This window comes from Glycine max, chromosome 1 (assembly GCF_000004515.6).
Source record: "Glycine max cultivar Williams 82 chromosome 1, Glycine_max_v4.0, whole genome shotgun sequence".
Lineage (NCBI taxonomy): Eukaryota > Viridiplantae > Streptophyta > Magnoliopsida > Fabales > Fabaceae > Glycine > Glycine max.
In genome coordinates, this window is record NC_016088.4 from 2,730,060 (window position 1) to 2,746,837 (window position 16,778).

At 37.1% G+C, this 16,778-nt stretch overlaps 2 protein-coding genes and 1 long non-coding RNA gene across 4 annotated transcripts; 2 read left to right on the forward strand and 1 right to left on the reverse strand.

The window, feature by feature from the left end:
* Positions 1-1,892: 1,892 nt before the first annotated feature.
* LOC100813359 (ABC transporter B family member 26, chloroplastic) lies at positions 1,893-10,149 on the reverse strand. Of its 2 annotated transcripts, none has more exons than XM_014769562.3 (18): positions 9,488-10,149; positions 9,238-9,376; positions 8,710-8,752; positions 8,451-8,495; positions 8,231-8,353; positions 8,043-8,146; positions 7,617-7,671; positions 7,472-7,542; positions 7,275-7,377; positions 6,882-7,092; positions 6,094-6,167; positions 5,472-5,528; positions 5,306-5,380; positions 3,721-3,795; positions 3,365-3,646; positions 3,195-3,256; positions 3,048-3,108; positions 1,893-2,431 (listed from the first exon to the last, which is right to left on the reverse strand). In XM_014769562.3, the coding sequence occupies exons 1-18, from the start codon at positions 9,528-9,530 to the stop codon at positions 2,351-2,353; spliced, it is 1,704 nt and encodes a 567-aa protein (XP_014625048.1). In that variant the 5' UTR covers positions 9,531-10,149; the 3' UTR covers positions 1,893-2,350. The 2 variants fall into 2 exon arrangements, with proteins under 2 accessions (XP_014625048.1, XP_003517500.1); XM_003517452.5 differs by having other exon boundaries at positions 9,249-9,376; positions 9,488-10,148.
* An 886-nt stretch (positions 10,150-11,035) lies between these two features.
* Positions 11,036-11,918, forward strand: LOC121172736 (uncharacterized). The gene is made up of 2 exons (XR_005886262.1): positions 11,036-11,411; positions 11,496-11,918. It is a non-coding gene; the product is annotated as an uncharacterized lncRNA (long non-coding RNA).
* A 1,379-nt stretch (positions 11,919-13,297) lies between these two features.
* LOC100817971 (60S ribosomal protein L27a) lies at positions 13,298-13,996 on the forward strand. The gene has a single exon (NM_001252976.2). It carries the CDS (start codon positions 13,311-13,313, stop codon positions 13,755-13,757), a length of 447 nt encoding a protein of 148 aa, NP_001239905.1. The 5' UTR covers positions 13,298-13,310; the 3' UTR covers positions 13,758-13,996.
* The last annotated feature ends 2,782 nt before the right edge of the window (positions 13,997-16,778 follow it).

Below are 16,778 nucleotides of genomic sequence, written 5' to 3' on the forward strand. Positions count from 1 at the left end.
ATTTGTATTAGTATGGACAAAACAGCTTGTCTCTTATACATATCTCATTTTGAATTTTGAAGCTGTAGGTGTATATTGTATTGCTTCTTCAAAGCAGCACGTACATTACTACACACATAGCTGACAAAAAAAAAAAACTAGTGCACACATACTCCTAAGTCCCCTTATTTCAGGGTGAACCTGATCAGTGAGTTTTGAGGCACCAAGCCAAGATAATTCAAAAGAAAAAATATGGAATCACTTTTATTAGCTGCAACTGGAAGGAAAATAACAGTACCTACACCAGAGGATCTGTTGCTGAGTTTGCAGCAGCCTCAGTTCTATGCTATTAGACCTATGTAGATGACATCAATACGCAATTTTTTTTTCTGAGGACCTAAAAAAGTCTCCTCTAGCATAATCCTTTCTCAAGTCTGCCAAAGATCCAATGTATAAATTAACAACATTAAAAAATGGTAAGCCTGAATAATACCTTACCATAATATTACTAAGAGTTGTAACTTGTAAGAGAAAAACCATAACAAATACTATCATAGAGAGAGCTCTTGCACAGTGACAAGGCTGGGTTGCCATCCCAAACCCCTATATGATCTTCCATTTGGAAGAGGTGGCAAAAAAGGCTTCTTCACTTTTATTCCTTTTCTTCTTGAATATCTTGATAACTTATCCTTGCCTACATAAAAGTCCTTTGCAGAGCAATGAACTTCTACATCTTCTCCACCTTGACACACATCCTTCTCTGCATTCACTTTCTCTTTCCCTAGAATGTTTGGCTCTTTAACTTCACCATTCTCATGAATTTTGCATTCACTGGGAGTAGGAGATAGAGTTATCCTTGTGTTAATCATCTCATTTGGGACACTGAGTTTGTCATTCTCTTTTGGTTTGTGTCCACTAAGATGGCATTCACTAATGATGTTTACCTCCGATGTTACCACCCCATTATGTTCTTTGGTTTTGCATTGCTGAGGATGCTTACGCTTCAGTTTCTCCACATCTGTACACGAGATTACGACATACTTGTGACCAAGCAGCAAATGCTCTTCAGGCCTTAGCACTGCCTGATGAGGAGCCATGAAGACTTGTGCTCTTGCAACACACATACCGGGATACTTCGCCGTCAACTTGGATGCCGGAAATGCATGGTGATACACCTCTTGTTGTCCACCCTGATGAACTACCCTCACATATAACTCCTTTGATCTCAAGCCAAAGTCAGAAGGTGTCATGGTTCCTCTCACTTTGCTCTTTCTTCTTGGATTTTTATCCACTAGGCCTAACGAGTGAACAACACGCTTCAGCATAGCGTGCAACTACTGAAAGTTGTGCAATCCAAATGCTTCATCCTCGCCACAAGGTTGGCAAGGAATGAATGAGCATGAGAAAGTGAAATACTGCTTAAACTTTATATACTATAGGTGGTTTTTGTTTCTTATGGCCGGCTGTGTAAAACTTGATATCTTCACCCCATAAGAGTGATGAAAACGAGGCTTTACACGTTCGAAATTAACTCCATCGCTTGTGCCTTGTGCACATTCTTGTATTAGGAACTTACTACCATAAACTTGGCTACTTTGACATTTTCTCATGACATAGGTCCAAGGAAACAAGCACCATTTGAAAATAAATATCCTACAAGGTAAGATAATGCCAAGTTTGATGAAATTACAAGACGTAGCTCCATTTCTAAATTCTACCGTTTCTCCCCGCAAAAGACAGGAACATTATATGGATGTACTGAACCCACAATAATGAGAAAATTGAGAATATATACTTATTTATATGCTTAAATAATTTTTATATATTTATTGACAATTGATGTGCAGGTGATTGTATATATAGCTTAATTTGGTACCAATCAACAAATAAATCACTTTCCATCACCAAGTTCCTTATTTGAAAACTCAATTTATATTAATAGACTTTAACATGAGTATAAAGTGCCATCAAACATGGGCAGGAGGTATTCTTCAACGAGAATGTCTTCCAAGAGCTAAATATTTAAATTACATGTATAAAATGAACAGTCTATACGGTCACTGGGACTACAGTATGACAGTACATCTGATGCTTATCAGCATCTTGACTGTGAATATTGAATACCCCTAACGACCTAGTTACATGCTTTTGCATCTGCTTTAGAACCTGTAGGGTGAAATCTTTCTGAAGCCGCTATGCATTTTAAACCAAAACTTCTGCAGCTTCCTTCTTTGCTGAGAACTTCACCAATTTTCTTGTATAACACTATAAATACATTGGTCAGCAACAAGAAAAAAAAATTGCTGCCTCACTTTACAGCCTTTAAAAAGAAGCCAGAGGAAAAATAGAATATCTGCTACAGAAACCCAAATCATGCCATGGCATCAGCCTGTTTTCTGGTTAACCGTGCATACAAACCATCTTTTAAGAGAAGTTCCCTGTGACTTCCCATCTGCATGGACAGAAGGTAATGAAAATTGTTTTTCTGATTAGGGCAGAGAAAGGATATGAAAATATAATAAGCATAGCTTTTCATTCAAACACAAAATCCAAACAGTTTCAATAATGCTTGGGATGTTAAAGAAGCCTTATTCTACCCGTAAGTTCAGTGAGGGCAACTTGACGCGAGTCTTATCTACCCATTATCGAACAAACGGATAAAAATATAAGGATGATTCAGTGCACGAGGTTCCCACCAAGTGGGTCTAGGAAGGGTACTCTTATCCCTGTAAGAAGAAAGACTGTTTCCAGGTTTTGAATCCGTGACCTCTAGGTCACAAGACTACAACCTTACCGATGCACCAAGGCATAGCCTAAACCAAATGAAAATATGGCAACTATTACTGTCTTCATGGTCCTATCCTATGCTATATCCATCATGATCCAGCAGAGGAGTTTGAGGAGTCAAATTCATTAACACAAAACATGTATAACCTTCTAAACCCAACTTTTCATGTGAGTTTTACACTGTTAAAAACAGGCTGATGAAAATATTAAGGATAAGTTTCAAAAAGGAAGATTGACATGAATATTTTAGGGCATTCAAAATGAATCAACAGTTTACCAACCTCAACAATTTCCCCACCATCCATCACCACAATCCTGTCAGCTGCTTGTATGGTAGAAAGCCTGTAAGGAAGGTCATACACTTCAAAACTAATAGTTGGAATAACACTTAATTTCAGTTAATTGATACTCAAAAGCAAAATTATCACCTATGTGCAATGACTATGACACTTCTGGTTGCAGAATCACTTCTAACAGATCGAAGAACACCCTACATATTTTGGAAACAGAAGCATCAATATCTTTGCAATCTTTTTCACACTTTAATATTTAGCGTGTCTAATTGCCATCTGGCTTTCTGTTAGTTTCAGAGGCACACCTTAACATTATGCTCACTTTCAGCATCTAGTGCACTAGTGGCTTCATCAAGGATCAATATTTTTGGGTCCCTAAGAAGGGCCCTAGCAATAGCAATTCGCTGCTTTTGTCCTCCACTTAACAGATCATCATCAACAAGTGTTTCATAACCATTGGGAAGTGCTGAGATAAAATTGTGGGCATAGGCCTGCTTTGCAGCCCATTCAATATCCTTCTGCTTTACATCTTGGGTGCATCCATATCTGATGTTTGAACTAATATCCATCCGGAAGAGTTTCGGTTCCTGTACAAACAAAAATTGGGTAAGAGGAGCTATATATATTCACTGAATTTTGTCTATGTTGGTGACTTAAGAACCTGGCCCACAAATCCAATTCTCTCTCTCCACCACATGATGTCCAAGTCTTTAAGAGGGATATCATCTATCAAAATCTGCAACAAAATTTGGTGTCATGATAATATTCAAGTAACATAATATCTGCTCTAAGAATACTACCAGGCAGCATAACTGGCAATAGGTACTACATATCTAATTTCGTGAAAGAAACCTCTAATCAATGGCCAAGGCTAGGGTGGACCACTTTGATAAGAGGTCCTCTGTGGACCATTAATTTAAACCATTAGATTAATCTTATATGATAGGTCATGATACACTAGATCATTTCCCACTCATTTTCTTTCTGACCATGGTTCTTTGCCGCTGGAGGGATTTTCAACGGTGGTGTTCATTTTTTTTTAACCCTCCCTCTCCTCCTTCCTCTCTGGTTGCCACCGCTCCAACCTCACTGCCCCTCCACCTCCTGCAACAGCCGCCTCAGGAGAACTTCGCCACCATCATCCGGCCACCAAACAGCCTGATCCTGCGCCCAGGTTCCTCCTCCATCATTGCCACCACATCAACATCTCCAACAACCTCACCATAAAATCGGAACCCAAAGTCAAACCCACAGTCAGGCACAATGCATGTCATCAATAATCTGCAAATAAACCCATAGTTTTGCTTTTACTCCCAACCAGATCCAAATCCAGATCACGTGCACCACGTCTTCTGCTCCATGAATGCAAGGTGGATATGTTGGGGCTCGACACAGGACAAAAGAGACCTCAACGGACAACGCGAGGAGTTGGAACGAAGGTTGACGAGGGGAAGAGAGAGGGATTCCGATCTCACAATATTGGTCTTCCTTAGAGTTGCTAGTCGATGAGGTTGTTGGTGTCGGAGTGGAGGTGATGAGGAAAGGAAGAAAAAAGACATTGCCGTCGGAAATCTCCTTCGGCGATGGCAACGGCGGTTGTCAAAGAGGTTGCTAGTGGAGTTGGGGATCTAGTGTGGAAGGACCTATACTAATAAAGCTAAGCTAATGGTTAAAAATCTTGGTCCATTTTGGACCACTTATGATACTGGTCCACCGAAACAATGGCCCTAATCAAATCTGCAGTTGGGAAAAAGGACGACTCAAACTTTATTATGTTCACATTATTGGAATGGAAAATTAAAGTTTAATCTACCAAAGTTATTTTGGGGTGAAAGCAATACAATCAAGTAAAACTGTAAGAGAAATGTGATAACTTGCTATTAAGAAATCTAGAATCTGGATTCAAAACCCATGATATCCTTAACCCATTCTTAGAAAGCAGAAAACAAAAAACCATTTGCTCTCTTTGAACTTCTTGTTCCAACTCTAGAGGTTAATCCAATTATGTCATGTGAATTATCTAATTGAAGAGAATATGGTCATTTTACTAAGGTAGAAAGATAAATTCATTTTACCCACTTGAATAGATGTAGCAAAAACAAAATACTCCCTACCCCCCTCCAATAAAAAATAATAAAAATATCAGTATCTTTTTTTTCATTTCCATAGCCTTTTCTTGTAAATCCAATATTTTTTAAACCAACCATCCGAGTCCACTCTATTTTAATGAGACAAGCTAACTCTACCTGACCATTTGTAGGCTCATAGAGACGGAGCAAAAGATTCACCAATGTGCTTTTTCCGCTACCACTAAGTCCAACCTATGCCACAAATGAAAGGAAAAAACAGATTAATCTCTTACCCATAGTGCAGGGAAGGAATGAATTGAAGAGATGAGAAGCCGTTTCTTACTATTGCAACCACCTCTCCAGGATGGACAACAAAGTTCACATGTTGCACTACAGATGCCTGTTACAATAGCTGACATCATTGAAGCCAGTATAACTGACAAATAACAATGATAATCTCAATACCATGTAGATGCACAATCAAATTGAATATACTGGTTAAAATGCCTTGCAAAGAGGGAAGAGCTGCAGAGCTCAGAAGTCAGGATAAAAATATCCACAATACTGACTTGAAAAATTGCATTGATGATACATACATGCACAAGGTGTGTATTTAGTGAGGAAGAATACTGATACATTATGATCCCCCAGAAAAAAAAAATAGAAAACGGAAATTTCAGTTTGATGTAAAAAATCCCATCAGCATTAATTTATATAATGAACATGCATTTTCCTAAAGTGCATGTAAGATGCTATACAAATTCACTGCATATCTCCCCACACAACTTACACTACTAAAAAGAGAACAATGTGTGCACCCACTATTTTTTAGGGGATTAACTTTTTTATTCCTAATTTCTTATTATTGCAGCATTCATCCTTCACTGACTGAGGAACAAAAACTGTATCAAATATACAAGCTTCAACTCAAAGACAAAGTGAAGGTGTTAGAAATAGAGGTCTACCATTGGCCTTGAAGGATAGTGAAAAGATACATTTAGAAACTCAATACACCCTGTTAACCTCTGCAACTTTACCCCTGCAACAAAGTTACACTCAAACTTCAATATAGTAAAATTAAAACAACGGCAAAAAGTCATGCAGGAATTCATCATGTTTCCCATGAGGTTTTCTTTTCTCTTATTTATTAACACAGTAGGTAGAGGAATGAGAATAGATGCAGATACTGGAGTTGCATACTATAGGGGCACCTAGCTCTAGCTAATAAGTACTACTATTATCACAAAAATAATAATAAATTGAGAGCTGCACATGGCATAACTGCAGGAGTCAGCTTCAACTGACAACCCAGTCTGTTCACTACAGGTGTCACTAGTTTTTTTTTTCTTTAAAAATAAAATTCCAATATTGCTTGTAACAACCAGTATCAAGTATCGTAGAAAGTATCTGAAGTTTTAAAACACTTATAGTTATTATCAGTGTGAGCAATCCTAGTGGGATAAGATAAGACTTTGTTGTTGTATCAGTGTGAGCAACCTTATTCCTTACAAGCAAATAAGTAATAAACTACAGAGTTTATTTAATGCATAGTTTAAGAAAATTATAATTATCCCACATAATTCTTGGGGAAGTATCCATGCTCAATCTACTGGTAGAATAAGAATTGAACATGCAGGGAACATGCAGTCTCGAGATAGGTGATGACTTGACAAAATAAAAAGAAGCACAAAAAGGACTAAACTAATATGAAGGTGTTTATTCATATGAAATATTTGAGAAGAAAAATGCTTGCCTCTTTCTATGAATTGGCTGCTAGGTGAGAGATCCATTAAGTGGAATACTTTTTCGCTAGCCCCAACTGATTGCATCAAATTGGATATATTGTCTCCCACCCACCAGGTAGAATAAATTAACCATTCACTGTATAATATAAACTTGGTAAGTTTCTCAGCTGTGATATGACCCGCTAGAATAGACATTCCTCCAAATAGCACAGCGATAACCTATGAGATTTAATGTTTCAATAAAAACACAAGTCAATATTAAAGGTTTAATTAATAAAAACTGAAATCCTAGCAGACTTTCTTCCAAGAGTAAAATTATAGGCTTAAAGGAGAAAAAAAAACGGAAATAAATAAATTAATAAAAACTGATAAATACGTGATTTTAGAAACCCTTAGCTAACCTGAGTTGAATGATAAAGAATGTTAAAGCTAAAATTCCAAACTCCATATGCAGCACTTTGTCGCAAGCTTATGTCAGCTAATTTCTCCAGCCACCACTTATACCTGTAGATACAAATGGACAAGATGCATGTGAAGACAGCAAAATAACAGGAATGAAAATATAATAAATATGACATAATTGTAATAGCATCATCACCTTCCATGTTCTTCTTCTTCTGTTCCATAAACTCGCACAGTTCTAATAAGAGAGAACATCTCTTGGGCTACCTATGAGAAAATTGTCATCACAATGGCATTTAGGAAATATAAAATGAATTAAAGTATAAGGCATCTTATTCTACATCATTTGCAGAAGCAGTGACTTCTTGGATCAACCTTGCTGCCTTTTTCTGGTACCTATGCAGAAATATATGACCAAATCAATACCAGTGATATAAAGGAGACAAACAAGGAATGAGGTAGAAGCCTAGAAGGGAACACAAGCATCAAAATTTCTTTTTTACAACAACTACAAAGCCTTATCCCACTAGGTAAGGATAAGGCAGAGATTCCTTTAGCTTTTACGGAGTGACATATCATATAGAAATGACAATTATTTAGAGTCAACTAATTGAATTAATTAAGAACAAGCTGACATGATGGGCATTGATGCATATTATGGCCGATATTTTCACCATCAGACATGCTGCCTCAACTAGTCGATTGCAAGCACTAGAAAAATGATGTTTTAAAAGGATGAACTTGAAGAAAATCAACCAAGAGCTTACCTTCCATAACGTAACATAACTGCTGCTAATATGGAGCATACCACCAATGTAGATAAACCAAGTGGCCAAGATAAAATCAACAAGTAGATTAATGAACCTCCCCCCTAACAAGATGAGAAAACCCAATTAAAGCCTCCAACATGTGAGATGAGTTTTACTAGAATTACATCTATCATAACTAAATCAACCTGAAGAACGTTGCGCATTATCAAATTAAGATCATTTCCAATAACTCTTGACACTTGTTGGCAATCCGCTCCAAGCCTACTTGTCAAATCACCTACTGTTTCATTGTCAAAAAACGATATATCCTACAATAAGGGCACTGCAGAATGAGTTAAATCATACACCAAACAAAGGAAATAAATGAATGCAGCAAGAGAGGTCAGTTATTAAGTGCAACCAAACCTGCAGAAGAAGAGATGAGTATAGTGTTTCTCTCATTCTCTTAACCTGCACATATTTCCAAAGTTTGAAAAGTCATATACACCAAAGAGTTGAAGAAAACACAAACTCAAAGCACAGGAATGGGGAGGCTGCAAAATGGTCATTGCTCAAGTACTTAGTCTTAATTTGATAAACTATAGCTCTTATTCCATTACACTCAAGTGTATTTTACACGAACCATAGAAATCCCCATCCCCAAATATCAGACAAAGAAACTCACCAGAATCATGTTTGCGATGCCAAAAAAGCAACCTCGTATCCCACTGAAGCACAAGAAAATGCTTGTTAAGAATGGTCACACCCCACCGGCAACATAAAAAGTTTCAAATGAAACAAAACTATGAGCATCATTAATCATTCAAAAAATAGTTCAACTTTTATCTACTTAACAACAGTATGATTGGAAACCCATTGAGAAATAAGAAATCACACAACAAGCCACGTGTTTGGAAGGTATAACTATTTAGCTCCTTAACAAACAAACGTGACAAAACACATCTTAGTATATGGAACCAAACACGCTACAAGAAGTAAAACCTCAGCTTTACGATCAATCTCAATAAACAGATGTCCTCACTCCTCAGAATCTTATAAAGCAAAACACATAGAAAGATAATGCTTTTTGGATTAACGAGCAAATCCATTGCGTTTTTTCATAGAAGGTTCTTTCAGCAACAGCAATTAAGAACCAAAAGAAGAAGAAAAAATCACATCAGTATCAGCAATTAGAAGGGAGATTAGACCATACAAGGTTTTGACCTGCATATTCCCGAAGCCACGCACAACAGAACCAACAACCGCACATTCCGGTGAAAAACAGCAAGGTCCGCACTCTGTGCTGAGAAGATGGATGCTGTCAAGAAATGCGGTATCGAAATCTCCGAAACCTGAAAGTGAAACCCACATAACAAAAGCTCACAACTTTGACCCCCACCTTCGAGAAACACAAAATGGGCAAAAAAAAAAAAAAAGAAAGAAAGAAAGAAAAGGGAACGCACTGCAGCAACAATGAGAGCAGAGAATGCAGCGAAGATGACCCATCTGTCACGCGCGACAAGGTCCCACATTTTCCCGAGCGCGCGCCACACGGTCACCGGCTGCGCCACCACCTGAACGTCGACGTCGCCGGAGAACTCCCACCACCGTCCGCCGGGAAGAATCGACGGTAAAAACCCGACCCATTTCCGAATCCGGTCGAGAAGCCCGGAAGCACTATAGACTTGTTGTTCTCCGGAAGCTTCTGGGTTGTTCGGGACAGAGATTCCGTTGATGGAGGCGCACTTGGGAGGAGGAGGAGGGGATGCTAGAATGCGGCGGCGGGAAGTGAAGAGAACGATTCGCGTTGCGGCGAGAGTGAAGCGCTTCTGGGAGGGTGTGATTAGAGGCGCGCGTGCGTTTCTAAGAGGGGTTAGAGGAAAAGAAGATGGTGGGGTGCGTGAGAGAAGAAGAGGCATGGTGGTGAAGGAAGAGGAAGATGAGGTTCGGATAATGCTAAGAGCTTGAGAGGAGGAGTGTGATGATGTTTAGCGGAGAAGGAAGAACAGAGAATCGCAAGGTTGCGCTTGCTTCAGCTTCTGACTTGGTGGTGTTTAGTTTACCACAAACAACACATGTCATCAAACGACGCCGTTTTCGATCTTCATAAAAAAGACCCATTGCAGATTTCTACACGACATTATCGGTTTTGACTGTAGACGTGAAGCACTTGTAAAATGAAGAGTTCTTAATCTACTAACAATTGAGTGTTAACTGTTAAAGAGGCTCCCTTTAAAATGATATATTTTAGTGTAGATTTGTTTTATAAAAAAGTTTATAATTTTTTGAAGAAAATTTATGTAAATAACTTTCTTTTTATCATTATGATATGATATATTAGTACAAATTACAAAGTATCCATAAAAATAGTTTAATTTTATTTCTTCATTATAAAAGTAACTTGTATATAAGCGCTTGTATAATATTATAAACTTCAATTGAGTTGCATATTTATATAAGGGTTTACATAAATGAAGGGAAAAGAATTAAAAAAAAAACTAAAAATAAACATTATTAGTAATTGAAAATATATTTAAACCAAATTATTCATCATGAAATTCCAGTTTGAATTACTGATTATTAATAAGAAAATGCAAGCAATTTGTTTATTAATGTTGTCATGAAAATGTTAAATAATTTAACCAACAATAATTAATACAAGTGATTGTCTTTTACATCTTTTATACAAGTGATTCGGGATATCAATTTTAATTGATGTTTTTGATGTGAAATAGATTATGTTAAGTAAAAAAAAAATATTTTATATGTTGTTATAATTTCTTGATAAAAATTAATTATTATTTCCAGCATAACAAGCTATTATTTATTCACCTATTAACTAATTATCTATGCAATGTTCAAACCCATATTAAAACTAGAACTAGAATTCGTTAATATCACTGCTCGTTTGTGTAATATACTGCTGATAATATTTGACAATCAAAATAGGGCATTGACAGCGTTTGCCTCGTACACGGATTAATAATCCGGGATTAGTATCCATAATGGCAATAATTCAGCAGTGTGTGATGTGAAGTGTCTACAAAAATGTGTTGATTAGTTTCATTATATTAACTTCTAGCGAGTGGAGTTTTTTCAAGGGACAAAACTACTTGCAAGCAACATACTGAAAGCAGAGATGAAGAAGAGGCGTGCAAACTTATAACACTTAGTGGAGTTGCCCTCCAAGGCTCCTTAAACACCATTCAAATAGTTTACGTTACTCCCAAACAAGTCACAAGTTTCCACTTTGGGGCCCTTTCTCAAGTCCCGAAGAAGTTCTTGCCTCACTGGGTTGCAATTGGGCCAGTTCCAAACACCTACTCATTGGCGGCAATTACTCAAAGCACATCATTTTTTTTTGGCTTGGTGTACCCTCAAAAATTTGTAAAGTCTTCATCTTACCCTTTTCATCTCACTCGCTCTCTTCATCTCTCCATCTTCCTCTTCACCACAGTGGCACTTGTGCAGATCCTCTCGACTGGAATGGTGGCGGCTTCGATCAAACCACAATGATGATTTTCAAGGAGCATTATGGTTGCTTAAACACAAATTGGTATCTATTACATATTGAGTAATTCATAATAAAAAAATACATTATGGATTGAATAATCCGTAATACAAATATATTATGAAATGCCCAATCTAAAACTATATTGTGGAGGTGACGGGTTTATATTCTCTTTCTTTTATTTGATGAAGTAGAGCGAGCTTATATGCTTTTCATTTAGGGGACTTTTGGTACAAGGATTTTTGTTTCTCATTAAGGGAATGGTTTTTCGCAAAAGAAGTAAGAATCTCTATCCACCTTTGATTTGATGATAATTGTATCATCCTTGCCTTTCCACCTTTGACTTTGTAAAGACAAATATCATACGAAGGGGAGGGGTTGAATTGTGATTTATTACAAAAGATTAATTCTTTTCCAGAAAACAAGATTTTTTGTTTGTATAGACAACTTTGTAAGAAAGACAATTTTTTTATCACAAGAAAACTTCAAATGATGAGGAAAAATGAATTTTTAGAAATGCAGATTATCTTATACCTTTTGAAACGCAATTCAAATTCAACTTCAGTTAATCAAATAGAAAGGGAGAAATAATAGATAGACACAAAGATTTTATATTGATTCATCTCTACCACGGAGATTAATTTAGTTTTTAGTAAACTACCAAGTTCTACTAATTTTTTCACAAGTTACAAGTATTATGTCATAACCACTTTTGGCTCTTACAAATCAAACTTTATCCCAAGTTTGATCAACATCCAGTATTCTTTCTTCTATCAAGCCATTAGACGAAATTTATGATGAAAGATGACTCAAAGACTAACACTCAATTGTCTTACAAACACATAAATTATCTAAGCATATAACCTTTTTCTCTCAAGATGTTCAAGGTGTTTTGAGAGTTTTATAATTTTATAAGAAAATATTCAGAAAGACTTGTTGAAGAAGAAGAGTAAGAGAAAATTATGCGTAGAAGATAAACTCTATCAATCTTCAAAAACTTATGGTTTATATAAGCCTTCGACTTTAGAGATATGTTGTCTCATGACGAGTAGGTGTTGCTTTTATCTTTCGTCTAATAAAGAAAGGAGGTCGTTGGGTGCATTTAATGCATGTCTTTTCTTCATACAGAGAGTTCTACCTTTAAAGCTTGTGTGTACAAAAGATTGATCACATCTTTGTGTGAGAGCAAGTCATGTATAACAAAAGTTCGTATTTCTAATGGTATATCTTATCTTGACTTCATTTATTTTTCATAAATTTCGATAGATCTTAAGAAAATATTTTTATAGACAGAATTTCAGACAGAGAATAATAAATGAAGTATTAAATATTATACACAATATCAAATTTTGATGTTATCTACCTATCGTTTGAAAATATCATACGCACATCATATAACATATTCTCTTTATATTTGTTTACATCTAATTAAAATAATTATGGATCTTAAGCGGTCTTTTAGGCAGAAACGTCTTTGGACTCAATAGACTCTCTATCAAAGTACCACAAACAAAGTTGCACGCTGATCTGGTGGAAGGAGGTGGCAACGCAACAGGGAGGGAAGGTGGTGGGAGAGAGGAGGAAGAAGGTTAAAAAGAATATTAGAGAATTAGGAGGTGTACCAAGCAAGAAATGGGGTGAGTTAAGTACTTTTCTTCATTGGCCCATATGCAGTAAGACGAGGCCCAGTAGCCCATAGCCACGAACAACTAACTCCAAACCCTAACTCAATAAATTCCCCCAATCCCCAAACCCTAATCCTGCCGCAAGCAGAGATGACAACCCGATTTAAGAAGAACCGCAAGAAGCGCGGCCACGTCAGCGCCGGCCACGGCCGTATTGGAAAGCACCGCAAGCACCCCGGCGGCCGGGGAAATGCCGGCGGCATGCACCACCACAGGATCCTCTTCGACAAGTACCACCCGGGGTTCTTCGGGAAGGTAGGGATGAGGTACTTTCATAAGCTCCGCAACAAATTCTACTCCCCCATCGTCAACATCGACAAGCTATGGTCTCTGATACCCCAAGACGCGAAGGACAAAGCCCTAAAATCGAAGGACACTGCCCCTCTAATCGACGTCACTCAGCACGGGTACTTCAAGGTTCTCGGAAAAGGTGTGCTGCCCCAAAACCAGCCCATTGTTGTGAAGGCCAAGCTTATTTCGAAGATCGCGGAGAAGAAGATCAAGGAAGCCGGTGGTGCTGTTCTTCTTACGGCTTAGGTTAATTTTTTTTTCCCATACATTCGAGGTTGTTGTTTTTGTTTTGTGTGTTTTGTTTCGGATGACTTTTTTATATTACATATTGCAAGTAATACATTGTGTTTTTTTATTGTTTCGTTGTTGTCGGATTCAGGTTAATTAAAAGGTTTATGCGAACAATTTTGCGCTAATGTCCTAAAAACCTTGTTGTGATAGGAAATTTATTGGAATAATTGAAACGAAATTTGGGAGGATTATAATTATGGGCAATATTTTGTTGCGAGTTTTGTCGATTACACTAACTACTGTGTTCCACGAACATAACAACGAGTGATGGAATGACCTGCAATCTTGTGGTGCTGTGTCTGAATTTGTATTGGAAGAAGGTTTTAGACTGGTCTCAGTTGAATTCTCGCGATGCTGTGATATATGGATTAATTTTGCAGGTGGCAGAATGTAGTTTTGGCAATGATGCGATACTCATTAGTTTTTCCCAGTTGCAGGTTGTGTTTTTTGCAATTATGGGTTTCTAACTCAGATTTGAATTCGAGAACTTTGATCAAACTGTAATAACCTTGTGCTAATTGATGAACGCCTTCGTTTGTTATTTCTCTTATTATTTCCATCGCAAAAAATCTCCTTGTTTCGTACTTTGGCTTTTCAAAACAAACTCAAAATCCCCGAGGGAAAACAGTAGTCCCTCAACTAAGCTAGAAGAACAAAATCTGGAGGAAATTCAAAAATCTTAAAGGAACATTTGACTTGATTTGCCTTTTTAAGCACATGTAACCATTTAACTGGTCTATCTTCAAGGAAAACATGTTCTTCAATGTGAGAAACCAGGGACGTGTTGTTATGCAGAGGAGGACATCCTCCTTAAAAAAAAATTATAGCAGGAGAATCTGACTCAATCTATGTTTTGGACTTCTGTAGCATTTTGGAAGCATGCAATATAATAGCCACAATATTGGTGGGATTTGATTGTTTAGTTTTGAAAATGGATTCATTATGGGCATGTCAGATAGCAGCTACAGTGATCCCAAAAATAATGCTCCATGTACGCTGTTGCCGAGTGTTAGAAAGGAGATTAAACTTAAACCATGAGAGGAAGGGTCCATTCAAATCAAAAGGAGTGTTGAATTTGAAAGCCAACTTGTTCCATATGGCTTTAGCAAATAAACAGTCCTTAAAAACAATGTTTGTTCAATTACTCTTTTACCAACAAATGCAATATAAGTGTTTGGAATGTTTGTTGAAATACTCTTTTACCAACGAAGTGTTTGGTTCTGCAATAATGATATCTTCCAACATACCAAAACAAGTTGTCACCCCACCAGTAATGGGAGATGTAATGTAAGTATGGATACAGAGAATAATTTTTTATCTGTTTGATAATCATATAAACGAAATTCCACTTCCGCAGGACACCAAAGGTGGGAAATGAGGTGCCTTGAACATCTAAGGTCATTTGTTAGGAGGAGATCATTCCTAACAATTTTCCAAAGAATGATCTTACATCTTTCGGGCCCCGGCCAGCTCCAAATAAGATGATACATAGAGTCCCTTTGTCTCCATTTACGGGCACATATGGATTCATAGGCAGATTTTGAGAGAAAAAACTCCATTTGTGAGTTTCCAAAGTCAGGGCCATTAGAAGGTGAGGGAGGCACCATGGCACTAATTCTATTTACAATTTGGTTCGGAGTGCGGTTAGGAATAGCTTGGAGATTCCAATGCCCAAAACCATCCGGTAAAGTCAGCAACCCAAGAGTTAATATTAGGATCCATAGGGGATCCACTGATTTTTCAAAAATAGGACAAATGCTTGCATATACCCTTCAGAAGTTCAAGCCACTTTTACATTCTCTAACATAAGGATTTGTGTCATGCCCACATTTATATTTACTAAAGGCAATCTGCACCCAAGGTTGATCGTTCCTCGTACATAATTCTCCCCAGCTTTAATCATATAAGAGGAATTCATTTCTCAACTCATCTTCAACCCCCAAAAGCCCTGGAAATTTTAGGTTGGCAAATTCGCCCCAAGCTACAGTGCGGAATTTTTTCTGTCATTGGTATCACCCCAAATAAGTTGTCTGCAATTTTTATCAAGAGCTTCGCAAATACTAGTACGAATCCAAATAGATTGCATGATGCATGAGGGAAGAGCTTGAAGGATAGCTAGTCAACCGACCCATTATAGAGAGGTTTCTAACTTGCCAAGAATATAGTCTAACAAAAACTAACAATTAACATTTGTTAATAAAAAAATACATTGAAAAGTTACTCTATCCACTCTTTTATGAAGTAAAGGTGCTCCAAGATCCTTCCCAAGATCTGTTTTGTTGAATTCCAAGGCCTGAGTAATGATCAATAACTATTGTCTTTTGAGTCTTTAATTCAACTTTTGAAACATCACTTGTACAATTTCTAAAAGAATCGTAATTGGAATTTTTAAAAAATGAAATTTTTAGAGTGGGCAGGCTAAAGATGCGGTTAGCTCTTTGATCATAAACTCCTTCTGGGCTATCTGGAACTGCAGGAATGCACTTAGGTTTAATAAATTCCCTGGTGCCTGCAAAGAAAATGGAAGAATTGCCTTTTTTTTGTAAAGATATAACTTTGTTTTTTCCTCACATCTATAAGAAAGAAAACTTTTGTGAAGATAGGCTTGCTAACTTTGGAGCTTTTTCCTTTGGACCTCAACTCCTTTTTTTTTTTCGTGGAACTCTGTTCCTAATTTTGCAAGGAATGAGTACCTTAGAAATTGGATTACTCTTCTAAACTATAGATTCTCCTAGCTTTTCAGTTGGGATTTGTCTATGTTTCCTTCTTTTGTAATCCCCTTTTTATTCTTTAATGAATTTTGGTGTCTTGGTGCTGTTCAGTGTTTCGCTGTGATGCACCCCACCAATAGTTTAAATTGATAGAAAAAAAATTTTTTTTAGCACAAATTAAATATTTTTCTTAGTGAAATTAAGTTGATTTGCCAAACCTATATGGGTCTATTATTATCCACGAAAAATAGGTTGTGCGTATTAA

Coding starts and splice junctions, on each gene's coding strand:
- LOC100813359 (XM_003517452.5), bottom strand. CDS start 9,943: ATGCCTCTTCTTCTCTCACGCACCCCACCATCTTCTTTTCCTCTAACC. Junction 7,672..8,042: donor GTTATGTTACGTTATGGAAG/GTAAGCTCTTGG, acceptor ATTTCTGCATAG/GTACCAGAAAAAGGCAGCAA. Junction 6,168..6,881: donor CAGCCAATTCATAGAAAGAG/GCAAGCATTTTT, acceptor ACTTTGTTGCAG/GGGTAAAGTTGCAGAGGTTA.
- LOC100817971 (NM_001252976.2), top strand. CDS start 13,311: ATGACAACCCGATTTAAGAAGAACCGCAAGAAGCGCGGCCACGTCAGC.